This window comes from Cynoglossus semilaevis, chromosome 20 (assembly GCF_000523025.1).
Source record: "Cynoglossus semilaevis isolate Cse_v1.0 chromosome 20, Cse_v1.0, whole genome shotgun sequence".
In the NCBI taxonomy this organism is placed as follows: Eukaryota; Metazoa; Chordata; class Actinopteri; order Pleuronectiformes; family Cynoglossidae; genus Cynoglossus; species Cynoglossus semilaevis.
Genome location: NC_024326.1, coordinates 13330083 through 13347009, shown reverse-complemented (window position 1 = coordinate 13347009; position 16927 = coordinate 13330083). Strand labels below are relative to the sequence as shown.

The following is a 16927-nucleotide window of genomic DNA, read 5'->3' as shown; positions in this document are numbered from 1 at the left end:
GCTGAGAGCCGACACACACACACACACACACACACACACTCCACCAGTTTAAACAGAGCTGACTCCGTCAGATGTGAAGAATTCTACAGAGCAGCTGAGATGAAGAACGTTCCAGCTGAAGTCGATAACGTCGGAGCCGTAGATCCTTCTCTGTCCTCCTGGGAGAACCTTCTAGAACCTCCTGGAGCAGAGTGGCAGCAGCCGTGACTCCTGCTCTGACTCTCCTGTTGATGGCTTAGAATCCAGTGCACTGTTTCTGACAATGTTTTTTTTTTTTTATAATATATAGTGTATTTATATATATTTATATAGAATTGTACAAGTTTACATCTTCAACAGTTTCTTTGTCTGAATTAAAAATATCTGGAGAGTTTCTTTTCTTTTCCTGGAGCTGTGATGTCTTTGAGATCCAGGATTAAAACCGTTTTCTCTCTGTTGTCGTTGTGTTTGTCTGTACACGTCGTTGGACTTTAACAGTAAAGCATTAGAACCTTGGATTTGTCCACTTCAGGGAAAATGTGAACTTCCTCCTGACTTGACGTCGGTCGGTGAAGTTTCACAGCAGACGCCGGTCGTTTCTCAGACAGAACCGTGTTTCAGGAAATTTCCTGGAGGCTACGGCTGGAAAAAAAGGTTTTTTTTCCGCTCTAGAAAATATGTACAAGGCTTCGACACGTGGGTCCGTGAAGTAAAGCATCTGGTGACGGATGAGTAAAGCTGGAGACTGGAGCCGAGACTGTTTTTGTTTCTCCTTCTGATGGACGGAGGCTGCAGGCACTGAGATCCATGAGAAATAATAAAAAAAAAAATCACACCACAGAGGGGCGCTGTATCCCTCAGCTGATGGTTTGTAGCATTTCCTGAAGACTTCAAGTCTCCCTCCTGCAGCGTTTGTGCTACACTGACGTCACACGCTGACGTCACACACTGAGGTCATACCGTGACCTTGAATTGAAGCGTGGACCAACCTGACATCACACCGGGCCGGGTCAGTGGGTCTGTCCACACACACACACACACACACACACTGGTTCAGGACAACCTACAGACAGGAAGTAACTGACCTGAAATACTCTATTACGTTAATACTTCACTAATACTCTTGCTTCACTAATACGATTGCTTTTTAACGCTTACGGACTCGGAACAGGGTTCCCAACCACTGGGTCCCAGACCAATCCCAGGCCATGGTTTAAATTGTATTCATTATCAGTGGTGTTTTTTTCAAACCATTTTCTCATTTTAAATGAGAAAATGGTTCACGGTCGTTTTCCTTTCTTTTCTACTTTTATTAAGTCGTTAGTTTGAATCCCTGATGCAGTTATTATTATTCCTCACTGTCTGATGCTGTCGATGCTACTTTTTAAGACCAACATCAGTTAATGCACTTTGACCTCTGACCTTACTCGTCCACGCAGCCTCGTCTGTAAATATATAATCTGTACTACTGATCTAAACCTTTTCACTCGTTGTTAAAATATATATCTGATCTGAACAAACTCTTCTTCTTTCAAACCCGCGGTAATACCGTCAGTATACCACCAGAGGCACTTGTCTAACCTTTAAATACCACAGTGTGACGTGTTTGGCGTGTGTTTGAGGACAGACCCAGACCCACCAGACCACCTGTATAAAATATGCACGTGGCGACCTCTGGTGGTTGGATGCATAGGTTTGAGTGGAGAAGCGCTACCACAGCTGGACCACGACAGCTTTCAGGCTGTTGTGAAGTGCAAACAAAGTCGGAGGGAGAAGATGGAGGAGAAGGAGGAGGAGGAGGAGAGATGGAGCACCAGGCTGTGAGATAGAAATAAAAATAAAAAGTTCCAGCTTGTCGTGACGTACGAGTGCCTTCTAGGAGATGATCTCCAGGATGTAGAAGACCAGCTCCATGACCACCGGACCCTCACTCAGCTGACAGGCTCCACTGTGGATGACGGGGATCAGGGCGCTGTCCAGGTCACTCAGGTACTGAGGCAGCAGAGGCTGGCCGTTACTTCCTGCCAGGTAGCCCACCTGTGAGGAGGAAGACTGGGTGAAACAGAGCAGCCAGGAAACCACTTCCTGTCTGAAAACTTCAACAACAAACACCTTCACAGGTGTGGACATGAAAAAATGAAAACTAATTACACGTCTGCTTTTATTTTGACACCAGGTTCACCGTCATCAACCACCGAGGATCAGGTTTCTGATCTTCTCATTAAACTGAATGTTTGTTTCAGCACCAGGAGCTGTCCACCAAAATCTAATTCACAGCCTCAAGTACCACAGCGCCCTCCTGCCCCTCTGCTGCCCCCCTGTGGTCCAGTACCTGGTCAGAGTCCAGCGTGACCCTCAGACCCAGCTTGGCCATGCCGTCCTCCTTCAGCAGCTTCAGGTGTGGACACAGAGCCACACAGAAGGCTCTGGCCACGTTCTCCGTCAGACGGCTGTGATCAGCAGGGTCACTCAGACCGTTGGGCTGGTCTTCACTCTGGAGGAAGAACACCTGCAGAGAACACACACACAGATGAACGCCGTCAACAACAGGATGGAGAACGAAGATCAGCCGGAGGACGATCCACGTCGGCTCTCGTACCTCCGTCCAGCGGATGACTTTGCCGTTGGCTTTGAACTCGGAGCCGTGGAAGATCTTGACGCTGGTGATGGACTCCATGGACTTCCCATCGATGGGACTGATGACACTGGACAGACAAACACACAGGAAGGACGAAGGAGAGTCAGACAAAGATTGTGTTTTTCCTCAAAACATTTACCTGAGCTTTAAATCATTTCTAATTGACATTTTATTTCAAATTTTTTATTTGGCTGAGGGTGAAATTCAAAGTGTGTTCAGTCCGTGCTGTAACTGCAGCACAGACTGAAGTTCCAGCAGCTCCTCATCAGAGAAGCTGCTTCTAATGAAGTGAGACAGCGTCTGGAGAAAGACTTTAATTTCATTTGAACGCTTAAAAAGTCAAAGTTAAAGCCAGACGTTTTATAAAGTAGATATAGATTTAATTTGTGTCGGTCTGTGTCTCCGTCTGAGACGCAGTAATCTGCAGACGTCCACTCTGCTGATGCTGCTGATGCTGCTGATGCTGCTGAGATCCTCCTCCACGGGCCAGGGAGTTTTAACGGTGAAGTAGAAAATGTGATTGATTCCCCTCTGTTACGACACTCCCTCCCCTCCCCTCACCCTCCCTCACCCTTTGTTGAAATTGTGGTCGTCCTCTGTCCACTGGACGTGGACCAACTCCTGGTTCTCCTCCTGGTCTGCTTTACCACAGGTGATGGTGAAGTCCTTCATGTCCCTCAGGGCCTGACGGAGAGAGTCCATGGTCTCAGCTGTGATCTGGATCATCACCCCATCTACGGGGGAGGAAGAAAAAAACAAATCTAACAGTTAACTTATTGACTAGATGATTATTATATAAATATATATTTGTCATCAGCAACAGCAGCAACAAGGCTTCAGGTAATCAACCAATCATCTGCCTTCCCAGAAGTTGCTTCTGTGCGAGCGTCTAGTATTTCCATGCACTGAGCTCCGACTCATCTTCTCTACAGTTCTCACCTTCCACGATGCTGGTCTTGGCCAAGAACCCCGAGGAGGCTTTCAAGGCACCGCTGAACACAAAGAAGCAGGCTCCGGTAACTGTGGGAGGAACAAGAGCGACTTCAGAAGTGGACCGCGGTCTGGGCAGCGCACAGTTATCGACCCAGACGGATCGGTTTTCACAGTTCCAGACGACCAGCTGCACCGAGCAGACCGTGGGGGGGGGTGACTCTGTGTGTGTGTGTGTGTGTGTCAGCACCTTTGCGAGGCTGGTGGTGGATGCTGATGGCCTGCGTCTGGTAGTTGCCGTCGTCGTTCTGGACGCACACCAGGTGGGAGTCGGCCTTGTCGTTGAAGCACGCCCCCATGGCCAGCACGTGTTCGTTGGACTTGTTCATGGCCTTCATGAGCTGCAAGGGCAGAAAACATGACATGAGTGTGTGTGTGTGACCGAGGCGTCTCTGGGGTCCGGGCTGAGAAGAATGGTCTTCTGTACGGCTGCACAGTTAAGCCTAATTGCCGTGGCCCTGAGGGCGGTCGGGGGGGTAGGGGGGGCATGGCAGTGAGATGACAGATAGTAGAAGAAGACACCGACTCTGGAGTTCTGCTGCGACTCAGACGTGAACCTGAAAACCTGCAGCACTTTAACCACTCGCTGTGTTCAAGACTGGCCCAGAGAAACCGTCCTCCCTTCACTGACTCACCCATCTGTCACCGCCCCGGCAGCCAAACTCTACAACTGGCAGGTTTCCCTCTGCCAACAGCAGCTCCGTGTGCATCACTGCCTTTGGTTTGACTTTCATTCAAAGCTACAACGGCTTCAACAGCAGCTTCTCAAACCTGTCATTATTCTGTTGGAGAATAAATGAAGACATGAGACTGACCCCAGAGCAGTTCTCACTCTCTCTGTGTATATGTATATTATATATTTATTCTATGTCTACTAGACTAGACCAGAGAATTAGCCGCGGGGGTCAAAAAAATGCAGTGACAAAAAAAAGTAAATAATAAAGATCTGTAACAGGGGTCATCAACTCTAGAGGTCAGAGGGTCTGGACCGACGGCCGGACGGGCTGAGCAGAGACCAGGGACGGAGGACACTCACCTCATTGTATCGATTGCTGGGAATCTTGATGCTCGTCTTCCTCACCTCCATGTCCACGACCAGACCTTTCACCACCGGTAGTGTATACTGGTAGTTACGGAAATCCTACAATATAGACACAGAAATAACCAGAAACATTATACGGGGCAAACAGCTGTAGGCCCAGGGCAAGAACTACTCTGCCACCAGGTGGCCCCAGTGAGAGATTTCACACATTAATAATGTGAATGAAGGACGCCTGAATGAAGGAGTGAAGAAAAAACAAAAACAGAGCACTCACTGCCACCTGAATGAAGGTGTACAAAACAAAAACAGAGCACTCACTGCCAGCAGGTTCATGATGGTGTGACCTGTTTCTCCAAAGAGTGGCTTCCTGTAGCGGACGCTGAACAGCGGACACGGATAAACTGAGAACAGAGAAATGACCCGACATTATTTACTGTAAACAGAACAAAAGAACTGCTGGGTCTGAACGACAACCTTCAGACCCAGAGCGACGGTCAGAGGACAGCTCTGCTCTTCGTCTTCTAATCATGGATCTGTTTCATTATAAACGTATAAAACGTCTCATTATTCTGACATTATTCTTCACATCAGTGCAGCCCAGGCACAAGTAGAACTCTCTGCTTCTCCATCAACCACAGCTCCTTCAGTGAATATTTTTAGCCTCTAACAGCTGGATAGGACGCTCACATTCACCCTCCTTAATGATGGAATCAATTTTAGCCTGAAGCTACAGGTCAGCAGCAAAGGGAACACGGCTCGTTTTAATGGCTCTGCTAAGAAAGCGCAGCGTTGAGGAGCTTCAGTCGTTCGTGTCTCTGTTAAAATATTCCATCCCTGCTTCTTGGAAGTCGGCGAGGGGCTTAACGGAGCCAGGCGGTGCTGAGGGCTGGCAGGGATTTGGTGGAGGAGAAGAGCTCTGATAAAACAGGAGTCTAACAAGAGCCTGTGGTTGATGTGAGAAGATGGGATGAGTGTGGAGCGGGGGGGGTGGGCCTCAGGTCGGCAGGCCTCAGCTGACAGCTGACAGAGCGGAGGACCCTCCTCAGATTCACCTGAAGCCGAACCATCTCTGCTGCTCTTGTCACGTAAATACATTACACTAACGGAACGGATTGTTGTGCTCAGTAAGTTTGCAGTCAAATCATAGTTATTGCAACGTGATGCCAACATCAGTAGCGCCCCCTCTCCCTCCCACCCCCACCCCCCGACAGACTACAGTTCAGTCTGATTCAGGTCGATATCTTTGCGTCATCCATCAGAAATATGAAACCACATCCTTTTCCATTTTCCTTCAGCTTTGGTAGACTGTGCCGTTTTCTCTTACAGTCACATTCTAATATTAATATATTCTAAATGTAGCTTTATATTTGATTAGTCTTTACGACCACAAACAGAAACTTTTATTTGGTAAATCAGGTCCAAACTCACAGCGGTACTCCGCCCCTAGTCGCAGCATGAGGCGGATGGGGAAGACCTTGGCCCAGGGCGTCTCCCACTTCTGGATGAGGATTCCAAAGAGGTACGGTGGGTTTGGCAGCAGGAGGTCCTGCAGTGACTGGAAGGAGGGGCTGATGTAGAGGAAGCCCCCGTGCTCCTTACTGCCCAGGAAGCTCTGTGTGAAGAAGGAGTGGCTCAGGTGGCTCAGCACGTTTCCTGGAGGAGAGGACGGAGAGGAGGTGAGGCAGAGGTTGGTGAAATACGAGAGGGGCAGATCAGTCTGGTGGCAGAGGGGTAATATTATCTGTGTTTGGGGGCAAAAAGTACAAAAAGCATGAAAAATAGATGGAAGAGATTGGACTAAAAATAAAAATATATAAAAAAAGAAGCTGTGAACGAGACATAGAAGTGGAGAAAATGATGAATATTACAGGAGGAGACAGAAATGAGACGGAGCGGGGGGGGCTTCAGCCTTGTCTGGTCCAAGACTAAAAAAAAAAACTCCTGTCTCCGCCCTCCTCCCCCCAAACAAACCCTCATATGACCTAAAAAGTCTCATGTTACTAATTATCCTTTTGTCGTCAGTGACTTCAGACGACATGTAACTCTAAGCCACTAACGGTCGGTGGCCCGGGCGCAGCTACAGCCCACTCTTCTTCTGTAAATCTGTGACTGATGGCGACATAATCAGAGATGACACAGACAGTACGGCTGCTCCTCCACCAGTGTCAAGCTGCTCCGGTGTGAACGTGGAGGAGGAAACAGCCGGAGGGCAGCGAGCTGTCAGAGTCACACAGTGTTAGCTACGATTGCTTCACAGCATACGGAGTTAAGAGCACGAAACAAGCAGTGATGAGGTGTCACGCCCTGGGGGAGAGAGGGAGAAAGGAAAAGAAGGAGGCCAAACAGCAGGACGCTAATGTGCGGAACTTTGTTTTTTTTTTAATGGAAAAGGATGAGACACAATTCAGTGGTGAGGGAAGAGAAAGGGAGGACAACAAGCTGCTCCAGTCTCCAGTAGGGGGCAGGGTTGGGGTGATTAGATTTACACCTGGGGGCCTGTCTTACCACTGAGGGCCTCCTGGTAGAGGTGGACAAAGTGCGTGAAGATGTCCTTGGGTATGGTCTTCTCGTCAGGGAGACACTGCAGCAGGACGACCACCTCTGCCTGACCCACGGCGTGCATACCTTTGGTCGTCACGTACCAACACTTCCTGTTGACGTCTGGGGGTGGAGACGGCAGGGATGAGGAATTAGAAATGACCATGAACCATGAACCAGTCCACTCAGCCAATAAAGAAAGATTTAGTTAAATGTTATCAGTGGAGATGATAAAATAGTTGAAGACGTTTCCTAAAATATAAATACAAACTGTTTTACCACTACTGCCCCCCTGAGACCATTCAATGAACCGCACCAACAATTGAAGCATTATCGTCAGCGGCTGTGGGCGGTTTACTCACAGTTGACCAGCTTGACCATGGCCAGCAGGTTGGCATTCAGGACAAACACCAGCGGGTCTGGGCCTCCCTCCTCCAGCTGCTGCAGGAGGACGATCTCTGACGGCCTCTCCTCCACGGCGTAATCTGGTGGAGCGTTAGAGTGGAGTAAAAGGGGAGCAGACGGGTGTGAAGACGTTAGTTTAAAAAAAAAAAAAGACAGGGATGGTGGTGAGAAGGGGTGAGGATGAGAATCGGAAGGTGAGATGAAGAAAATGAGGTCCTAAAATAATCTCTCCCCTCTCCTCCTCCCCCCTCCTCCTCCTTCTTACAATGAGTGCACGTAAAAAACAGGAGCACATGATAAAAAAGCACATGAAGAAAACCCAGGTCATTCGCAGGAAACACATCGGCTGACGGAGCAGTGGGGTGGAAGGGTGAGGATGAAGGCAAGCACCTGTGATGTGGCCTCCCGTACCTCCTTTGACTCCGGTGGAGATAAGGATGGGAGGGAGCCCGTCCTCCGGGATCAGACTGACGGAGCTGCCCACGGGGCTGCCCACCGGGGCCACGGGGTTGTGGGCCGCCTGAGGGTGGAGATGCAGGGTTAGATGTTCAGTAGGTGGTTGTGACAGTACCACGGCAGTACTGTAGTACTACAGTATAGTACTACAGTATGTGTTCTCTCACAGTGGAATTAGTTCAAGATTAACCATCGTCTTTATGACGTCACAGACGAAATACATATAAATACTTAAATATTCTTTTATGCTAAGCTAACAGCATTGCGTCATTGTCTTTCTCACCTCTGAGGATCCAGAGGAGGACGACTTGTTTGAACTCGCAGAGATGGCCAGCGACTGTGAGGAGGCGGGGCCGGGAGCCGGAGGTTTAGGCGACACGTCTGACCCGTCTCCGTTGGGCAGGACCCCGTCGGCGAACCACACCCTCCTCTGTTCGCGTGTGAGGGACGCTAAACACGGGAGACTGAGTTCACCTGAAAGTCCCGGTCATAGACTGAACAACCTGACCAATCGTTCTCTGGACGAGCACACACTGTCAACAGGAAGGATTTTTAATGTTTGGTAAAGGTCGTACCCTCAGTGCCGGGCTGTTTGAGGACCCCCACTGGCACCATGACCGTAGGAGGGGGGGAGCTGAGGACTCCAGACGCCTGGGCCTGCTGCAGAGGGGGGATGGTGGAGCAGTACTCCGCCGGGTTGTTGGGGTTCGGACTGTGGTGGCTGGGAGGAGCCGGCGTGTCCAAGGACTGGGCTGGAAGAAGGGACGGAGGTTTTTAGCTCTGGGCTACGTAAAAACGCTAACCTGCATCAGGAACGTTGTTCAGTGACACGTGACCAAAATTAGATTCAAGCAGACAGGTATAAATATATCAGAGAAGATACAGACACAGTAACTGTCCCAACAGACAGATGATGGATAGAACAATCTCCAACTCTGGGGTCTCAAACTCCCGGCCGGCTGACAGGAAGTGTTCCACGAGCCTCACACATCTAGAACAGATGATAATTCAATGCTTCTCACCACTGGTCAGAGCAGAGTGACAGGTCACACAGACCCGAGCCTCCTTCCTGTCCATGTAGACCAGTCTGCACTTCAGACTGCAGCATGTGGCACAGAACACCTGTGGATAGAAAAGAAATAATTAAAAAAAAAAGGGGGATTGGTTTTATTGTCCAGATTTATCACACACCTGTGGGAAACTTTCATTTTTCTAATTCCATCTTTAGATGAGTGGAGTTCAACTCCAACAGATTATCACCTAATTACATGTTATTATTATTTAATGTGCATTTTACCAAATTAATCAGAGTGTGGACAAGCTGCAGTGGGGGTCTGGGGGGTGAGGGAGGGGGGGTGTTATTTGAATTCAAACCCATTAATGAGCTGTGCTGCGGAGCCTCCACTCTGGTGTTGGATGATCCCAGGATCCTACTGTGTCTTTTGTTTCTGTGGCCCAGCACTGGTGTCAGGATTACTGCAGCGACAGCTCCTTTCAGCTTGAGTGGCTGTGTGTGCGTGTGTGCGTGTGTGTTTGTTTCCCACTGCCGGGAAATTAAGAAGCGAACCGGCAGTGTTCCAGTGCCGTGTCAGCGACCACAGCTTCACTGCTGCAGCACGTGTGGAGCTGAGGCCGACGTTGGGGATGGAACAAAGACACGGACTTTCACATGTCATGGATCTGAACTGATACTGTACTACTGCTGTGTGTGAAGAGGAGGTGGTGACAACGAAGTAGTGACAGGTCGCCGTGGAAACCCTGAAGAGTCCAACGGTGCTGTCTGAATCTCTGACCAAAAAGGATTAAATGTGTTCTGATGGGGGAGTATTTCAAATACACAAATAACCTCGTAGTATATTGGCATAAAAATAATACACATTTACATGCATATATATATATATACATATACAGATATATATATGTATATATGAGGGGCTGCTGTCTTTTTGATTTCTATTTAGTTCAGTTACAAACACGGTCGGACTCCTCCTCTGACCTTGCCGCAGGCTCTGCAGTGGTGCCTCCTCTTGGTGAACGTGAACTTGGCGTCACATTTCATACACACAGGAGCCTGGGAGTCAGGCACCCAGACAGGAGCCACCTCCCCCAGGGAGCAGGGAGGTCTCCTGCCCGCCTGTAGGTCATTGTCCGGGCTCTCCGACCTCAACAGTGTGGGAGAGTGGACCGAACCATCTCCGTTCACTCTGACCAGTGTCTGGTCGGCCTCACTCGGACTCGTCTCAGACGTAGGCGTGAGCCTCCGACCCTGGTTCTCCAGGTTCTTGTTTTTGCTGACAACAGGGTTGTGGATCTGCCCAGAGAGAGGCTGCGGGATCTGGAGTTTGAGGCTGACCGGCTGCTTCGGCCGCGCTCCTCCGTAGGGAACGCTGACCGGCTGCAGACGACTGTTGTTGAGCTTTGGTTGGACGCTGCCCGAGCCCACGGCACCTCCATCGCCGCTCTCCTGTTTGCTCTCCTCCATTTCTTTCTCCTCAGTCACAGAGTCCTCCTTGGAGGGAACAGGAGCAGTCGAAAACCCCTGCAGTCTCTGCTCCGTCTCCTCCTCCCTAGAACCACTGCTCCTCTCCTGCTCCGCACCATTCAGAAGTCTTTGAGAGTTTATCTGCTCTCCTGAGCTGCAGCTCCTTTCCTTCTCCATCTCGACCCCAGGTGGAGTGACACCATTCTCCTCTACCTCTACCGTCTGAACATCTCTCCCTCCGTTAAGGAAACCTCCTCCATGATCCTCCTGTGAAACACCGACACCGTCCTCCTGTTTGACTCCTTCGCCTGCTCGTCGTCTCGGTTCAACATTTGGTGAAACCTTCTCAGCTGGAGCTTCACTCAGTCCGAGCTCAAAGCTGAAGTGTGTGTGACTGACGGTTGAACCTCCTCCTCCTCCTCCTGCTGCTGCGGAGGTTCTCTCCTCCTGAGGAGACCCAACCGCCGGGTCTGAACCACCCAGTTGGTTGTGCTCTGGTGAACTTATCTCCTTATTTTGCACTCTGTGTGGTGGACTCAGTGAACAACCGTTCTCCACGGCACCACCTGCGCTCACAGGGGGCGGCGTGAGGTCATCGGACCCCACCAGTTTGCCGATGTTTGGCTGCGGGAGCGGAGGGCTGTAAACATCTGCCGGTCTCTCGTCCACCCAAGACGGGAGTTCAGGTCCCGGGTGTCTCTTTGGTTCGCCCCCCGGGGAGGCAGTGGAGGAGGAGTCAGAGAGAGTCTTGAAGGGTAGCGGACTCTCCCGGGGGCTGAGGTCTGCGTGGGCCAGGGCGGGGTTCAGAGAGAGCAGGTGGGCTGGGGGGGCCAGGATCTGAGTCCACTTGGCATCAGAGAGAATTGGTGTGTCCACCTCATCTGGGAGACAACGAAACAGGAGAGAAAGATTCATTCAGTCAAACATTATAAACTTCTATCTTGCAAACCTGAATTGAAAGCGTTATAAATAGCAGAACAATCTGGGAGACCAACTGAGAAATGAGGTTGATATGAAGTGGGAAATTGGTGCACACTAGGACTGGGAGATTGTGGGAAAGTGGGCCACACGCCTGTGGGAGCCGTCAGTCAGACTGACACATGACGACCACGTAGTGGAACACAGGAAAACATCCATCTGAAGGCATTCAAAAACAACTTTCTCACAACGCTGCGTCAGCTACTGCACGCCGCTCTCCTCCCTCCACTGGAATTCATAAGCTGTTGTTCTGTGTGTCACACACACACTCACACACACACTCACAGATAATCTACTGGATCTGGAGCTGCTGAAAAAGACAAACAGATAAACACTCCAGCAAAAAAGACCTGAAGGATTTTTCAGGGTTAGGTTTAATTTTCTTTTTTTTTTCCATTTTCGGCTTCTTCAGTTTAAGAATCTCCACGGTGAATAATCCTCACATGTATCTGGTTTTACACTAAATCCTCTTTCTGACACAATCCTCCCTGTTGTTCAGTTCCTAGAACTGGTCTGGGGGTCACAGACTGTGACCCTGAACTGACCCCCGTGAACTCCCACTCAGTTCAGCGTCCTGGACTCTGGACAGACGGGTGGACGTCTCGTCCTTGTCAGCTCCTCACCTTCATTCTGCTCAAACTCGTCCAGGACCTTGTCCAGGTTGAAGGCCTCGGCCTGGAAATAATTCTCCATGGGTCAGGAAGCTCCACCCTGCCGACGGCTGCGTGAACCTGCAGGAAGAGCAAGAGGAAGAGAATTCCAAAGGTTTTCCCTCCTCCCGTGGCCGAGGCCAGAGAGAAGAACTAACAAATGGGTTCCACTGAGGCTCCTCACCTGCACAGAGGTCCGACTCCACCGGATGTTTATCTCAGCACGTTTCTCCTGTCACTTCAGCCAGTCTGGCTCACGCCCAGCGCCCACACCTTCAACACAGAAAGTGCCATTCAGTAAAAATGCTGCTGCTGCTGCTGCTGATCCAGTGATTCACACTGTTTGTTTAATGTACAGAACTTTTCCCAGGACGTTTAAGGACACTGAAAACAACAGAAAACTGTCACAAAAAGAAAGAATATTTTAGAATATTTTCTTTATCTGTTCTGAAGTATTTGTCATTTCCTTTGGTTTTAGTTAAACTCTGTGACAACATCGGTCTGGTCAGAACTACAGAATATTCTTCAGCGAGTACTGGAGCTGGACAGAACCTAAACCTAAACCTACACACAGTGTCCTTGCAAATGAGGGGACCTTGGAGCAAGGATGAGGTGTGATGGTGTGTGAGAGGTGTAGGTGTGAGAGTGTGTGTGTATCAGAGTCTGTGCAAATGAGTTACAGCCAGGCTGATATTCAGGGTCGTTCTCATAAGGACAAGAAGGAGCAGCGATTACACCAGAGACCAAATATTCCGCAGAGCCAAGGCTCTGGGAGAAACCAGCGCAGTCGACACATTTTCCGGTTAGTTTAAAATGCAGACGCGGACGAACGATGTCAGCACAAAACAGCGACCGCACAGGACAGGAGGCTACAACAGAGAGGTGGGGGGGTGAGGGTGGGGTGGAGTGGGGGTCAGGTTGTGTGTAAACAGAGCTGTGTCACAGTCTAACATCACAGCATCCACTGGTGAGTGAAAACAAAGTGTGTTCCACCCAGGAAACATCCTCACAGACGGTGACAGTCCAGATGGAGGCGCGATGACTCAGTTCAGCCACTAAGACAAGCCCAGTGACATCATCACCGTCAGCTGGTGATCCAGTAATTCATTTATTCTAAATTTAAAAAAAAACATTTACCAAAACCTAGTTAAGTCTCTGCAGACTAAGTTAAAACTTTACATTCAGATTTTTAAGAATTAATGTTACAATTAATCTGCAGCTTTAAAATAAAATCTCTATATTTTCCACTTTTATAAGTAAACATTAGGTTGTCTTTATATATTTTTCAGTCAGTAAATATTTTCATGCAGTGTTTTTTTCTTAGTGAAACACAAAGTCAGTTTGTAAGGATTTAATAAAATAAAGTTCAGTTATATCTGACCCAGCTGTAATGTATTTTTACACAGTAAAACCTTCAAATGTTTGTGATGAAAAAGTAACAGTATATTCATGAACACACACACACACACACACACCTCTCCACGGGGAGTTCTCTGATTAACTTTTAATTACTCTGCAGTGGATGTGAATAATGCATCTGTAGGCGACGAGTATTTATAGACGTGTAAACCTGGAAGGAGCTTTTAAAGATGATGTGTTTGAAAAGACCGTGCGTCCCCCAGTCTGGATCACTGCAGGGTTTAAACTGTAGGCTGTAACATCATCCATGTGACCCCAAAGGTCAACAGAGGCAGAAAAAGAAAAGAAATAAACCACAAAACAGAAATAATCTCTGGTCAATTTCATCAACAACTGCAGAAACTCTGCCCTCTGCTGGTGTTTTCTTTCTGCAACTTAATAAACATGATGAAAAAACAAAAATAAAGAGCAAACAAGTTGCTACAAATGACAAAAAACTTGAACTGAACCCTATCAGCTGCGGGCTGCGCTGCAGGCAGTAAACCAGACATGCAAATAATGAAAGGGTCTATCAGACAACTAACTCAATAAGCCAGTGCTGACTGGACGTCCTCACATGGAGATGTAATTGAATAAGGCGAGCTCATCAACATGCAGGAAGCTCCGATCCACTGGACAGCTACAACAGCCTCTTAATGAAGCCTTTGTTGTGGAAACCAGACCACGTTTGCCTGCTGCTGTCACTTCCTGTCAGGACATCACTTCCTCCCCAGTGATCTAAAAATGCATTACGGTCACTATCTGGACACTTCTGGACACATGCTCCGCTGATTTCCTGAATTCACAGTTTTGCGTCAGTTATGAAAATCTGAACATAAATGAATTAAATTTCCAGAATTAAATCCCTGATAAGATGAAACCGTCTCACGGGAAGCTCACACCCACAGAGTGTGTAACAACCGAGTGATGACAGTGACTCAGAGCAGGAGATAATCTTGACAAGACGAGGGTCAAATCATGATAAATGATCTGATGATGCCCTGACGCAAAACGTTTCCACGTCTGCTATTGGCTGATTAGAAGTGGGGGTGCGGAGGAGGAAGGGGTGTGGGGGGTGGGAGGTGTTGGTAATGACATCAGCATGAATCAATCATGTCCGTCTTAGTCTGCACTTGATTCTGATTAGGTTTGTTTTTGTCATCCAGCGTTCATTCATGAAACTCATGAATTTGTCAAATGGTTTTTAAATGAAGAGGAATCCTCCGTGTCCATCACCAGTCCCATCAACACAACCACAGTATTAACTATGTATGATCCATGACGTCATCCATAATAAACCACAGACCTAACTCAGATGTTTGCACCGTGTGCACAAATCCGACTCTGTGTGACCCCCAACGTTTTTAACCCGTTAATATTTTATGACTTGACCTTATTTTTCAATGCCTGATGATTATGAAAAGTTCTATCCCCACACTTTAGTTTTAACACTTTTTTTTCAGCCTAAATATGGACTGTATTTTCCCACTTCACTTATTAAATACTGTTGATGTTTATTCAAATATGTTAAAAATAAAGCATCTTTAAAATAGAACAAAAAATCTACTTTCAAGACCCATATAGAAATATAACTTTCTACATGAAGGGCAAAAAACAGTGCAAACTGTGTGTTCCACCCTAAAAAAAAAGTTTTATTAGCCCTTGCTAACATTTGACTGAGTTTAGGGAACTCCAGAGTTTGAGGAAAACCCTGAAGTATTTTTTGGTGACAGTGTAACTTCCTGGTGATGCTTCAGGAACTCCAAACCGTTCCCCTTCCCTTCCTCAAGGCCCTACATATTTCCCACGGCTGAGCTCACATCCTGATCAACAGCGTTCCTAGATCCAAGGCCGACACGGCTGATCATGCTCCAGACTTCGTCTGGTCGGCGCGAACACAGGAAACCCCAAACGACCACTTCCTCCCTTTGAGAATGGACTGACATCATCTTCTAGCTGCGTGATCACATGACTGATGGGAGTTCACCAGAACCATTTCTTGATGTGTTTTTTTTACTTCTGTTCTGCTAGGAATAAACAAAATGAAAGGAGAGGAGATGAGAGGAGAACGGGCCGCAGGTTTGTCGGCTTCACACAGCGACAGTGACACATTTGTAAAGAGTTTCTGAGGATAATTCCTCTCAGCGCGGAGGTTGAGCAGGTGACTCCGCTGAGGATTGAAGAAGGTAAAGAAGAGAGCGACTGTCCTCGTCTCACAGCTTCACAGCGGTGTCAGCAGCTATTAATGAGCTTCCTTTCTCCCTCATGTTTTGATCTACATTTAACCACAATGAGACAGAAATAAAGAGACAGACTGCCAGGCGGCCACCGGGGGGACACTCCTAATACTTTCTAAAAGTACACCCACATCAGGGGAGTCTCTCTGCACACATGAGAGGCTCTCAGCGCCTGGCAGCCTGTCGGATCAGTGCACTGACTCAGTCCACTGACTCAGTCCACTGACTCAGTCGACACCACCCCTGCTGCTGCCACTCCATCACAGAGTGGGTATCGCTTTCCTCCTGCCACAGGTAAGAACCCTCATCAGGTGTCACGGTCGGGTTTCACCGTGGACAAAGGCCGGTCCAGAGGAGATGAGCCAAGTGGGACCGGACACTTCAGAGACCATCAGACATTAAGAGCCAATCATTTCAGTCACAAAACGACAACGCTACACTTCAGGACAATTACACTGTTGTGTTTTGATGTGTTTTTTTTAAGGGTTTCCCTCAGTGGTTTCCTTTTTTGAGGCAAAAATCAATCTTCAGTTCTCTTACATCGATGACAATATCTACACCTGAGCCACTGCTCTGGAGGAGAGAGTTTTATTCCCATAAAAACAATTAATTTACAATAAAAAAACCCACATTTAGCTAAATGTTGGGAATAAAATTATTTAAAAAACATTATGGAGGAAGAAAAAAATATTAATTGTTGCAAAAGAATCTGGAAGGAGAGCAATTTTATCTGTTGATGTTTGTTTTGATGATTTAAACAACGCTGTGAATTATTTTTGTAATTTCTTTGCATCTTTTCATCTACTGAATGGTGCAAAGAAGACATTCATCCTGGAAACAAACTGTTCTATGATATTTTGTTGCACACTTTGTCATTGACAATGTATGAAAACATCATCCAAATCTTTCATTAAACTTTGGTGCAGAAGAAACAAACCATTATCCATCCGCTCCACTCGGTTGGTCATAAACAGCTTGTTTCTTTACAGTTTTCAACAACAACAACAATAATGTTACAGTCTACAGACCTGGGTCCAACAAACCACCTCCAACTCTGTGGAGCAGGACAGGAGATGACCATTAGCCGGGATTATGTAACCATAAGTGGCAGTTGTGCTGCTGCCTGCAGGCCAC

At 47.9% G+C, this 16927-nt stretch overlaps 1 protein-coding gene across 6 annotated transcripts in view; it reads right to left on the bottom strand.

Moving 5' to 3' along the window:
* Positions 1-262: 262 nt before the first annotated feature.
* Positions 263-16927, bottom strand: part of zfyve9a (zinc finger, FYVE domain containing 9a) — a 21648-nt gene continuing 4983 nt past the window's right edge. For 2 of the 6 annotated variants that reach the window (XM_008334881.3, XM_017042425.2), the window contains exons 2-19: positions 12343-12431; positions 12132-12239; positions 10045-11411; positions 9071-9170; positions 8624-8800; positions 8332-8522; positions 7983-8112; positions 7550-7672; positions 7155-7310; positions 6078-6302; positions 4968-5050; positions 4644-4748; positions 3798-3948; positions 3557-3637; positions 3189-3351; positions 2579-2684; positions 2312-2488; positions 1231-2016 (exon numbers count right to left, since the gene is read on the bottom strand). In XM_008334881.3, coding sequence (XP_008333103.1) covers positions 1855-2016; positions 2312-2488; positions 2579-2684; positions 3189-3351; positions 3557-3637; positions 3798-3948; positions 4644-4748; positions 4968-5050; positions 6078-6302; positions 7155-7310; positions 7550-7672; positions 7983-8112; positions 8332-8522; positions 8624-8800; positions 9071-9170; positions 10045-11411; positions 12132-12201 — 3567 coding nt within the window. In that variant the 5' untranslated portion in view covers positions 12202-12239; positions 12343-12431 and the 3' untranslated portion in view covers positions 1231-1854. Of the gene's footprint in view, positions 2017-2311; positions 2489-2578; positions 2685-3188; positions 3352-3556; positions 3638-3797; positions 3949-4643; positions 4749-4967; positions 5051-6077; positions 6303-7154; positions 7311-7549; positions 7673-7982; positions 8113-8331; positions 8523-8623; positions 8801-9070; positions 9171-10044; positions 11412-12131; positions 12240-12342; positions 12432-16927 lie in introns of all 6 variants that reach the window. The other 4 variants (XM_017042427.2, XM_017042428.2, XM_017042429.2 and 1 more) reach the window with 4 other exon arrangements.